The sequence below is a fragment of the Falco punctatus genome (genome assembly GCF_963210335.1).
Source record: "Falco punctatus genome assembly, chromosome: 3".
Taxonomy (NCBI): Eukaryota; Metazoa; Chordata; class Aves; order Falconiformes; family Falconidae; genus Falco; species Falco punctatus.
This window is the reverse complement of record NC_137582.1, coordinates 41,904,533-41,916,900: the sequence shown is the minus strand read 5'-3', so window position 1 is coordinate 41,916,900 and position 12,368 is coordinate 41,904,533. Positions and strand designations below refer to the sequence as shown.

The 12,368-nt window shown below is 43.3% G+C and overlaps 1 protein-coding gene across 1 annotated transcript in view; it reads right to left on the bottom strand.

Moving 5' to 3' along the window:
• SLCO5A1 (solute carrier organic anion transporter family member 5A1) overlaps positions 1-12,368 on the bottom strand; it is a 95,130-nt gene that overhangs the window by 40,900 nt on the left and 41,862 nt on the right. The window contains exon 4 of the mRNA XM_080378669.1: positions 7,852-7,984. Coding sequence (XP_080234795.1) covers positions 7,852-7,984 — 133 coding nt within the window. The remainder of the gene's footprint in view (positions 1-7,851; positions 7,985-12,368) is intronic.

The window sequence follows — 12,368 nt, the reverse complement described above, 5'->3', positions numbered from 1 at the left end:
TTAAGAGTAAAGGACTGGAGTAGGGGAAAGCCTTTGCTGCACTAAAATCCTTAATTAGAAAATGTTTCTGTTGGCATGCCTACTGATAAAGGTATTTATCCAGAACCCACCACATATTATGAAATAGCATCAGCTCTGAGTTCCTGCAAATTTTCACTTTTGGTAATTATTCAGTACTGAGTGCTGAGAAGTACTTTTACTTTGTCTTTCTCAGATAATACAGTATTCCTCTGGAAAACATGAAAAAAGTTATCCATGGCATAAGAAAATAAAATGTCCAGATGTATACATCAGTGCTAAGTCTGTTCTGCTTTCCAGCACCTACCTCTCACTGCCCTGACTCTCCAATTCTCTCCATTCCCAATGAAGAGCTGCCAAACAGCTGGTAAACAACTGATGTGTTGCAGTTCACACCAGGGTTTATGCCTAAAATTCTGCAGCTCCGTTCCGTGACCACAACCTGAAATAGCCCTTCACAAAGAATTCCCTCTTCTCTCCCTCTGTCTTATAAGAATGGGATACAAACAACCCTGCAATGACCCCTGGCCCACACAGAATGACTTGGGATATATGCGGAGAAGGAGCGATGTATGGGGTGCCAGAAAAGTGCCCATTAGGCTGCATGCATACAGTTATCCTCCCTGAGGCCAAGAAGCTTAATGAACTTTACCACAGCAACACAAATGGGCAAAGGGGCCTTACTAAAAAATACTCTAGAGTTAACCTCTGCAGTCGGAAGGCTGATAATAGAGTATCTAGATAAAGTTCTCCTTTTAAGTTCATCTTGCAACGAAAGACTATGGGGAAATATGGATAAACTCACATAGATGCTTCCACAAAGGACAACCTCAGAATTCACCCACAGAGTTCTTCCCAGGTACCGAAAATGGGATTCTCACTATATGCTAATCTACTTGTACTGGGTTTACGTGGCAAGGTTTTGGTAGCGGGGTGGGGGCTGCATGGGTGCTTCTGTGAGAAGACACCATGAGCTGCCCCCACGTCAGACAGAGCCAGCTCCAGCGAGCTCCAAAACAGATCCACCATCGCCCAATGCTGAGCCCATCAGCAATGCTGGTGACACCTCTGTGGTAACTTATTTAAGAAAGGGTAAAAAACGCTGCACAGCAGCTGTGTGAAGCGAGTGAGAAAACATGAGAAAAACAGCCCTGCAGACACCAAAGTGACAGAAGAGGGAAAGGGAGGAGCTGCTCCAGGAACCAGGGCAGAAAGTCTCCTGCAGGGCCAGGGTAAGGCCGTGGTAATGCAGGTTGCTGCCCTGCAGCCCATGGAGGACCACAGTGGAGCAGATCTCCACCTGCAGCCCAGGGAGAACCCATGCTGCAGCAGGGTCCTTGCAGGAACTGCAGCCTGTGGAGAAGAGCCCACACAGCAGCAGGTCTTCTGCAGGACCTGTGACCCATGGGGGACCCACGCAGACTGTTCCTGAAGGACTGCACCCTGTGGAAAGGACCCATGCTGGAGCAGTTAATGAAAGACTGTCTCACATGGGACGGACCCCATGCTGAAGCAGAGGAAAAGTGTGAGGAGGAAGAAAAAGCAGAGTGTTATGGACTGTCTGCAACCCCCGTTCCCCGTCATCCTATACCACTCAGAAGGAGAAGGTAGAAGAGTTGGGAGTGAAATTGAGCCTTGGAAGAAGGGAGGGGTGGGCAGAAAGTGTTTGTAGTTTTGGTTTTAATACTTACTGCCCTACTCTGTTGTTATTTGGCAATAAATTAAATTAATTGCCCTAAGTCAAGTCTGTTTTACCCATGATGGTAATTAGTGAGTGTTCTCCCTGTCCTCATCTTGACCAACAAGCTTTTCATCATATTTACTCCCCATCCTGCTGAGGAGGGGGAGTGAGAGAGCAGCTTGGTGGGCACCCAGCAGCCACCCAAGGTCAACCACCACACTAATCTACACCAGGGTTTGGAAGTTTCAGTGAAGTCAATCACACTACTGCAATATCAAACCATGGCAACAAAAGACTGAAGCTCTTTGTTTTCAAATTATGATTTACAGAACTGTGGTGGGTTGGCCCTGGCTGGATGCCAGGTGCCCCCAAAGCCGCTCTGTTGCTCCCCTCCTCAGCTGGACAGGGGACAGAAAATACAACAAAAGGCTCCTGGGTCGAGAGAAGGACAGGGAGATCCCTCAGCTATTACTGTCATGGGCAAAACAGACTGAACTCGGGGAAATTAGTTTAATTTGTTAGCAATCAAATCAGAAAATGAAAAATAAAACCAAATGTTAAACACACCTTCCCCCCACCCCTCCCTTCTTCCCAGGCACAACTTCCCTCCCGATTTCTCCCCCTCCTCCCCACCAGCAGCGCAGGGGGACGGGGAATGGGGGTTACGGTCAGTCCCTCACATGCTGTCTCTGCTGCTCCTTCCTCCTCAGGGGGAGGCTCCTCACACTCCCCCCTGCTCCAGTGTGGGGTCCCTCCCACGGGAGACAGTCCTCCACAAACTTCTCCAACCTGAGTCCTTCCCATGGGCTGCAGTTCTTCACACACTGCTCCAGCGTGGGTCCCTTCCACAGGGTTGTAGTCCTTCAGGCACAGACTGCTCCAGCGTGGGTCCTGTTACAAGCCCGGCCAGCAGACCTGCTCCAGCCTGGGCTCCTCTCTCCATGGGGCCACAGGCCCTGCCAGGACCCTGCTCCAGCGCAGGCTTCCCACAGGGTCACAGCCTCCACTGGGCACCCACATGCTCTGGTGTGGGGTCCTCCATGGGCTGCAGGTGGAGATCTGCCCCACCATGGACCTCCATGTGCTGCAGGACAGCCTGCCTCACCATGGGCTTCACCATGGGCTGCAGGGGAACCTCTGCTCCAGCCTTGGAGCCCCTCCTGCCTCCTTCTGCACTGACCTGGGTGTCTGCAGGGTCATTTCTCTCACATGTTCTCCCTCTCCTCTCTGGCTGCAGTGGCTGTTGCACAGCAGCTTTCCCCACTTAAATATGTTATCCCAGAGGCACTGCCACCACTGCTGATGGGCCAGTGGCGGGTTTGTCTTGGAGCTGGCTGGCACTGGCTCCATCAGACATAGGGGAAGCTTCCAGCAGCTTCTGAGAGAAGCCACCCCTGTAGCCTCCCCACTACCAAAACCTTGCCATGCAAACCTATGCTGATTTTGGCTGGAATAGGGTTAATTTTCTTCACAGTAGCTGTTACGGGGCTATGTGTTGGATTTGTGCTGGAAACTGTTGATCACGCGGGGATGTTTCAGCTGTCGCTGAGCAGCGGTTACACAGTCGAGGCCTTTTCTGCCCCTCACCCCACCCCCCACCACCAGCGAGCAGGCTGGGGGGGCACAAGAAGCTGGGAGGGGACACAGCCAGGACAGCTGTCCCCAACTGACCGAAGGTGTATCCCATACCATGTGGTGTCATGCTCAGCATATGGAGCTGGGGGAAGAAGGAGGAAAAGGGGGGACACTTCGTGTTATGGCATTTGTCTTCCCAAGTAGCCATGGCGTGTGATGGAGCCCAGCTTTCAAGGAGATGGTTGAATACTGTCCTGCCAGTTGGAGGTGGTGAATGAAATCCTTCTTTTGCTTTGCTTGCACATCTGGCTTTTGCTTGATTAAACTGTCTTTATCTCAACCCACAGGTTTTCTCACTTTTCCTCTTCTGATTCTGTCTCAGGGGTGAGCAAGCAGCTGCATAGTGCTTAGCCACCACCTGGGGTTAAACCATGACAAAATCCAATACAAGAACAATTTTTACATTTTTCATACAACCTTTACACTTAAAAAAGGAAGCTATAACAGGAAGGTACTTATTATATATTCGCTCAAACTTGAAACATTTAAAAGCATTGAGTAGACAGGATTACTTGCACCAGAAACAAAACCATTTGGCCTCATATTTGTAATTCAAAGACTTTGCAAACTGTGTTTTTAAATGAAGGCAAATCCATATGGATGTGTGATGGTTTGTGTGGTAAGTGGTTATTCAAGGGCAAACACCAAACAAACAGCCACATGTAACACCATTTTTGTTAGAAAGATTGTATGGGAAGCTTTTGTGAGGCAAATCTAAGCGGCTGAAAGTTTTGACTAGTTTTGATATTATGTAAACACAAAGTCCTCCATTCATTTTAGCTGATAACATAAATGGATTAGAAAGCATACTTTTAGCAGGATTAGTCAGCACTATCAGACAAGGAATAAATCAGTAAACTATAAAAATGTAGTAACATCCCTTTCAGGGTCTCAAAGTCAGAAGCTGCACAGGCACTGATCAAAGAAATGATCTGTGGCAATAATACACAGAAACCTGAAACCACCCACTCAGCAGAAAAACAGCAAAGGAGACAAGGCTTGTGATGTAGCACTAGATGAAATCCAAATCCAAAGGGACCATCATGGTAGCATACCGAGTGCTGGAGATGTCACAAATGCAGCACTGGATGCAATTATCTGCACTGTCTACACTTCACATCTTCCTGGAAAAATATCAAAGAATTGGAAAACAGACAAAAGAGAGTATCAAAAATAATAAGGACACCTACAATGGGAAAAGAGAGGTCAGAACAGGATCTGTATTAATTAAAAAGCCCTTGATTCTCTGTCTTTTAAAGTCAAAGAAAATATGCAGGAGAATACCTCAAAGGCATCTGCTGCACAAGCCCTAGAACCTCAAATAAAAGCAATTAAAGCTAAGGAAGGACCAGACAGTGCTGGAGGAATTCCTTTAAACTTCTTGTGTGGAATGCCGATGAAAGACTATACAGGAAGATCCAAGCATTAAACATATTCAGAACTAGGCAAACACTCAGTAAAATGTCAGCAAAAGAAAATTTGATTCAAAGCACCTGACAGACCGCCAAGGGCTACTCCACTACTAATGAGATTGCTATATAGCACGTTAACAGTTCTTAGAGACAACAACATGATGGATGATTTCTAACAGATATCCCTACAGTTACCACGTTTGAATAAAAAGCAGTTTTAAACATTTGATGGGCTGGCACAGACAGCTGGCCTCTAATGTACCTACAAAAAACCCAGGTGTGCAAAACCCAGGAGCGCAAACCCAAGTTCTGTGAAACTCCAGGAAGAATCAGGTCAGAAATAACCCTCAGAAAAAAACATTTACTTTGTTTATCAGGTTTTACAAGAGATAATCAAATTACCTGTCCGGCATATATGCAATATGATTCTTAGAAACTAACAGCTTAGGTAAAAAGTAATCTTTACTGCCATTTTTATTACCATGTATCACAGTTGTTGTACTCACTATTTTGTCTGTAATCATTCCCTCCTTTAATAACGGAATTTTTTACAGGGTCACTGAGATAAATCGCATTAAAAACCTTACAGCTATAATAAAGGCAAGATGGGAATCAAAGACACTAATTCATTTCAAAGGAGACAAGGCTGAGAAATCTCAGATATGACTGCCCATTAACTGATCTCAGCTGTACCCTACTTTTAAAAAACATGTCAGCTGAAGTAAGTGCAAGACTACTCTTACATTTCAAATTGTTAAATTACATAAATAAAAATAAACTTGGCTACGCAGCACTTCCCTGCAAGGAGAAAATGTCATGGTCCCAGAAAATAGATTTCAGTGGAATGAAAGTCTATACTTCCAGAGTTCTCTGCAACTGAGCAGTCAGTGAGTAGCAAGGGACAAAGGATCAGTCCTCACACTATGGGAGTCTTCATTTTAATGGATTCACAAAGCTTCAGAAAGAGAAAAAAGAATGAGGTGCAGATACTGTGAACAGCACCAAACTTTTATGACAGGCCACCACAGATTGTGAAACATACTACCAGAGATCTGGCAGCAGGGGATACTTTAGAAATTTAAGACAGAAAAAATGGAGACAGCCAAAAATGACAGAGTAATATGCTGACTAGAATATGACTCGCCTGCTGAGATCCTATGACAGCTGATTTCCTGCCCTTGCTTTATAGTCATTTTTACATCACCTGTGCTGGCACCCCTGTGCAAAGTTGAAATCACCAAGATGAAGATATATAAAATCTATTTAGCAATTTGACATAAAATCTTCTGAATGCACAAACTAGGCTTTTTTCCCTGTACTGCCTGCAAGGCCTGGCACAGTAGATGTTCTCAAAGCCTGCCCACAGAAATGGTCATAATAGGTGACTTCTCACCATTTTTGCCATGGAGCTCACTGGTTACACCGTCCCCACAATATGCCGGGAATCTATCCCTGTCACTGGGCATTCATCCCTGCCACCCTCTCTTTTGAGGAAGGGTAGTTAAACTTGTAATTCATGAGCAAGGACAGGCATTTTTTTGCCCAGTCTTAACTTACACGTTTGGCTATGACAACATTGCTCGTATATCCAAGCTAGCTTTAAACAACCAGTAGTGGCCATCTGCGGTGGCAGAGCCTGGCTTAAACGGCCTGAGAAGCAGCAAACTGGTATGTCCACACTGCTTTGGTTATTTTACCTCCACCAGAGCTGTTTAAGTTAAATCTCACACAGGTATGCCCACATGATAAGGCAGTCATCTCAGTGGTTGCATTATAAAGTCAAAAGCTTACTTCAGATTTGTATAACCCCATTGACTTCAATTAACAAATGTATTTATGGGCTGTTCTCTATTTCTGTTGAAAGGTACTGATCAGATGCTGATTACCGGTTCTGAAATGTCCTTAAAAACACATGAAACATAAGAGTTTTACAAAGAATGTATAATATTTTGCTTCGATTTCAAATTTTTTATTCAAGAATAGTCAAAGCACTTTTTTTACATTGCAGCACATTCACAGGACAAATCTTTCCTGTGAGGTAAGTCAGTATATACATGAGAGCATAGAGTCATTAACCCCAAGGTCAAATGTTGATGGAGCACTCAGGTTTGCCTTTCTTTTGCTGAAAATTCAGCTAGACAGTCCTGTGCAGCAATGCTTTTGGACTAAGTAAGACAAATAAGGCGGGAATAAATCTTCAAAGGTTTAAGAATGCTCTGAATAAAGTATTTTTCACATCAAACTGTCACGAGAGATCACCACAGGATGAACAGAAACAGGTAGGTCTGACTGCAATGGTGCAGTGACAAACACTAACCCAGTGCATGAGAACTGACACTGCACGCTACTCCGACAGAGTAGAGGTCTCCTCCTGGGATAATTAATTTGATTTTTTTCTGGCAGATTTATGAATTATGTGAGAAAAACAGTTAAAGCCTCCTCAAGACCCGCTTCCTCAAAGAGAAATCTCCAAGGAGGCCACATCTCAAAGGCTGCCCGAAGACATCAGCTAGCAATTCTGGCTGTTACATCTCAGTGCTGCTGGAAGCCTACTATTTACTACAGAATAATGTGACTGTTTACAACATCTGCTGCCTAAACACAAGCCATCACCCTGAGAAACAAGACAGGAAAGGCCACGTTCTGACCCCATCCTATCTCCTTCTCCTGGACCAGGGTAAATGAAGTCTACTGTTTCTCATCTGGGCAGTAGAGCTCAGCATTTGATGCTGCCTGCTCTGAAAAACCAAAGAAGGGATTAATCCACCTTCCAGGAAGAAGGGCTTGGCCCTGGGCAGCAGTGATCCTTTATAGCCTCCTGCAATACCAATACCCTGTCCTGCCATCCCTGTGCTGAACACACCCACAGTGGACAGAGGAGACAGTCCTGCAGCAGCACAAAGTAGGGAGTTTTCCACACCATATGCCCATGCGCTTCTGTTTCTTCTCTGACAGAGGCTACTGTGCAGCCATCAACAGAAACCTCCTCTTCCTTGGCCTCCTTCTACAGTCTTAAAGAAGCCCTCAAGGGGTGTGATTTCCCCACCTGTCTCAGCTCCCTACTGGCAATTTAGAGAGTAGTTTTGAAAAACGCTTGATCCTTACCAGTTTCCAATGAATCGGGGATCACTCTGGTCAATATAAACGGTTGTCCTAGGATCAACATAGAAACCAATAAGAAGTCCTCCTAGCAAGTATCCAGCTGCAGGACCGAGTGCTCCCATTACGTACATGATGGCTGAGGAAATAAAAGGTCAGGGTCATTCATCAATAAAACAAATGTTTCATTAGCTATTTACATGTAAAACAAAAGACCCTTCTTAAAGCAGGGAGTTTTGTAACCTAAAACCTTCAGAGCCCCTTTTTGCAACCTTCAAAGGCAGCAACTTCTGCATAAGTAACATATTGATAAGAAAATTACTGCCTTTCTCTACATTTTCTGTCAAATTATGGACCAAAGCGTACACTGCTTTGGTATTTTGGATGTAAAGCATACTTGACTTTGACAGTATTTTTCATATTTGGTAATGTTTCGTTTCAATCAAAACAAATTTTAATACATAAATAGAAAAAATACAGTTAATGGTAAGCAAACAGAAAAAACAAAGGATAAAAACTGTGTAAGAAACAAAAGAAAAAGAACAACATTCCAACATAGTTACCATCAGACTAAAACTGAGTTTGAAAAAACAATCAAAGTTAAGAAAATAATATTCCTATTTTAGAGATTGACAGAATTATGTTTTTTTCTGTGTATACGGCGTGGACTTGCCCCTGTTGTACATACTGACACCAGCAGACCACATATACCATATTTCCTGCAAGACTCCTGCCTTATTCAGAACATTTGATCTTTTAATATTAAAATTTAAATTCTATTTTGAAAGAGAGTCCAGAGGAGGGCCATGAAGAAAATCAGAGGGCTGGAGCACCTCTCCTGTTAAGCCAGGCTGAGAGAGTTGGAGTTTTCAGCCTGGAGAAATGAAGGCTCCAGGGAGACCTCATAGCAGCCTTCCAGTACCTAAAGGGGGCTTATAAGAAAGCTGGAGAGGGACATTTTACAAGTGTTGGGGCTAATGGCTTTAAATTGAAAGAGGGAAGATTTACATTAGATATTAAGAAGAAATTCATTACTGTGAGTGTGGTGAGCCACCGGAACATGTTACCCAGAGAAGCTGTGAATGCCCCATCCCTGGAAGTGTTCAAGGCCAGGCTGGATGGGGCTTTGAGCAACCTGGTCTGGTGGAATGTGTCCCTGCCCATGGCAGGGGGGTTGGGACTAGACAACCCTTCCAACCAAGACCATTCTGTGATTCTATGATTCTATATCTCACAGTCAAAATAAGCAAAAAAAAAAAAAAAAAATCACTAAATCTGCCCAATTCGACCAAAGTAACTTGTACATGTTCATCTTAAGTTTTGAATTAAGAGAAAGAAGAAAAAGAACATTCTCATGAGTAAAAAGGGGCTGCTACCTGAGAACTATATTGCAGGGGAAAAAATCACAGAAGCTAGCAAAAAAGGTAAACTGCTTGTAGGAAAAATTGCTTCCAGACTACAAACTGATTAAACAGATTTATCACTCTTAAGTTACTTTTTCTTAAACACACTTTTAGTTTTTATGAAACTGCAGTTTCAAATAGTTAGATTTCTCGAAGTCTTTTTGCACAACGGTTTCCAGAACTGTGTTCACTATTTAAATTTATTCCAGCCATGTTCCTTTCTGGACTGATTGTAAACAATTCTCTGTATGACTAAAATGCTCCATCAAACATTGTAACTCTGCTCCTTAGCAGTAAAAGTGGTTAGATAAATCCCACTGTAACTGTTATTTGCAAAATCCATGTTCTGAGGATGGGGGGGGGGAACCACAACAACCAACCTCCATCCAGTATGATGAAGTTTGTTCTACAAGTATTTGCTTGGAAAATTGATTCAAACAACTACAGCAAACTCAGATCTCTACAAAGTTTACAGCAGAAACACAAAAGGAGTAAAAGAGTGACCTAATCCATTCATTTCAGTATTCAGAAAAAATACTTATGCTGCATGCATTCAGCTTCAGTTCCACCACTGAAACAGGCAAAATGCAGCAACTGCTTAGGCTTAGAAGCACTACCCAGACAGTGTATTTTGTACACCTGGTAAGTTCAAAGGGTTTTCTTTGTAAGCAGAAATATGTACAGTAAAGATAAAAATAGCAGTGTGTACTGTGTTCCATTAGAGGGGGAATTCTGTCGACAATTTCAAAAATATTGTAAAATTACTGTATGCTCTTCAGACTTCAATTTTTTTTTTTTTTTTTAATATAACCTGCAGACAACATGTAACATCCTGGATTTTTCAGAAAACAGAGAGCCCCTATATGCCTGGTCCAGGGCAGGAGGAAACCTGCAAGCAGACAAGCTCTGCAATTGCCATTTTAAGACGCTCTGCAGCATTCTCCTCAGCACTTAGAACGGCCACTATCACAAATCGGGCACCAAGCACAATAAACCGATTTGGACTTCCAAATAGGACTGAAGACAGAGCATGGCAAGTAAAAGATTTTGAAACTTCAAAATAAGGTTCTTGAAAAAATCTGGCTGTGGCAGTGAAGAGAGAGCCACCTCCAAGAGTCACCCTGGCAGGTTGCTCCAGGGTCCTGGACCCTTGAAATTCTGGTCACAGCCCTCACAACTATGCATGCCAATGTCCAGGAATCAAGAGGTTCCTGATTCCCAAACATGCCACCAAGACTGGATGATATGGAAAGGAACCTAAACTGGAAACAGATTCAACCAGGGGGTCATCAAAACTGAACCCATTTTACAAATAAAAAATTATATGGAGAACTGTTCCATAATTATTTCTGCTCAGGTCAGAAGGTTACCAGCTTCTGGGTGACTGGATGAAAAAGGTTCTGAAACATGTAGATGATGCAGGAGCACCTTCCTTTCAGCCCCCTGCTTGGCATTTCAGCTAGCTCTTTTTGGTCTTCCCTCTTTGGGCCATGATCTAGGATCTTGATCTAGGGAGCTGCACTGATGCAACAGCTGAGAAGTTTCAGCAACAGAAGTAACAAACATTTTTGTCAGGGGATATGCTGAAGTACTGTGATGCAGAGGCAGGCCACATGATAATCCAGATGTTTTTTTAAATTGCACTTTAGGAAATCCAGGATTTGTCCTTTAACCTCCTAGCCATAACCTTGATTGGTGCTTAGATTTTCAAGTTGCCTTCAATATTTCTTAAGTCATAAAAAACCATACTATAAAATAACAGTAATATCTCCTTTCCCATGATAAAATAGAGATCATGTACATTCTACAAGTTACAGGTCTACCCCAAACAATAAACCATCTTCAGAAGATAAGATGAGGAAAATATTGTTAATATAGACATATGGGCTGCAACATTCATCTGATTCTTTTCTGATTGGTTTTCACTGAAATGAAACATTTTGCCACTCAGGCTTACTGCATTAGCCATGCATATTCAACACTGGCAAGTCACTGAGTACACTTCTCTGGAAATGTGGGTCTCTCTAGGAAAGAGCATCTACAGGTCACCCACTCCTAGCTGAACTAGGGCCATCTGAGAACTGCTCACGACATTCAACACAAACAACTCAGACCACACCTTGCAAAAGTTTTTCCCCAGAAGATTGTCAAAGCTTGCTGCTGCTGTGATGTAGGATCTTGAGTCTTCAAACCAAAGGTTAGTCTACTAAAACTACATGACATTTAAACAAGACAATTTCAGAGACCAAAGACTGCAAATTTTTTAAAGCTTCCCTTTCCTTTGAAGAACTCAGTGTTGTGGGGAGGAACCTGCATTAGCAAGCAGACCTCTTCCTCTGGGTGCACCTTCTCTTCAGTGATGAGGGACCGCCTTTCCCAGCCCTCCCAAACCCGGTCTTTCAGACTGTAGTCCTACCTCTGACATAGACTGTACATAAGTAAATATATAATGGTTTGGACGCAGTTAGTTAAGTGCCCATTTGCCCCCCTGATATCCAGCCATGGTTATTTTAATTCCTTTGAAGTTTTGTACCTGAGGAGCTTCTCTGCCTCACTGAGTATGTCCTCAGTATGGCACATTATCTCAGGCACAACATCACACTGGCAAGGCTGTCCAGTTCTGAAACTGCAGCTGGCTATAGATAGCCAGGCTTAGCCACAAATGTCCATCACGGCAAAGACGTTGGATAGGAGAAAGAAAGGGAGTCCAAGCAACAGTAACTGAATTGCACATGGAATTTACTTACCAAAGTGAAGTAAGATTAATCAATGTCATTCTTCTCCGCTGAAAAGTTTATCCTGGGACAGGTTGCAATGAATGCTGCCATTTTGACAACATTTGACAAAATGATAATATTGTCTATTGCTTCCATTCATGGGAGATTCTTCTTCAACAGAACTAAGTTTTACACAGAGCTTACTGCAGCAAAGTCTCTACGACTACAATAAGATAGACTGAATCCTCTACGGGTCCAAAAATCCCTGTCAGATGCATGAAATAACTTCATTGCCAAATATTTTTTTTTAATCTACACACACTATAAAAATACACAGAGACAGAGGTCATAAAAATACTTTGAATGTCCTTTTCCTCCTCTAATCCTATCAAATCACAACTGC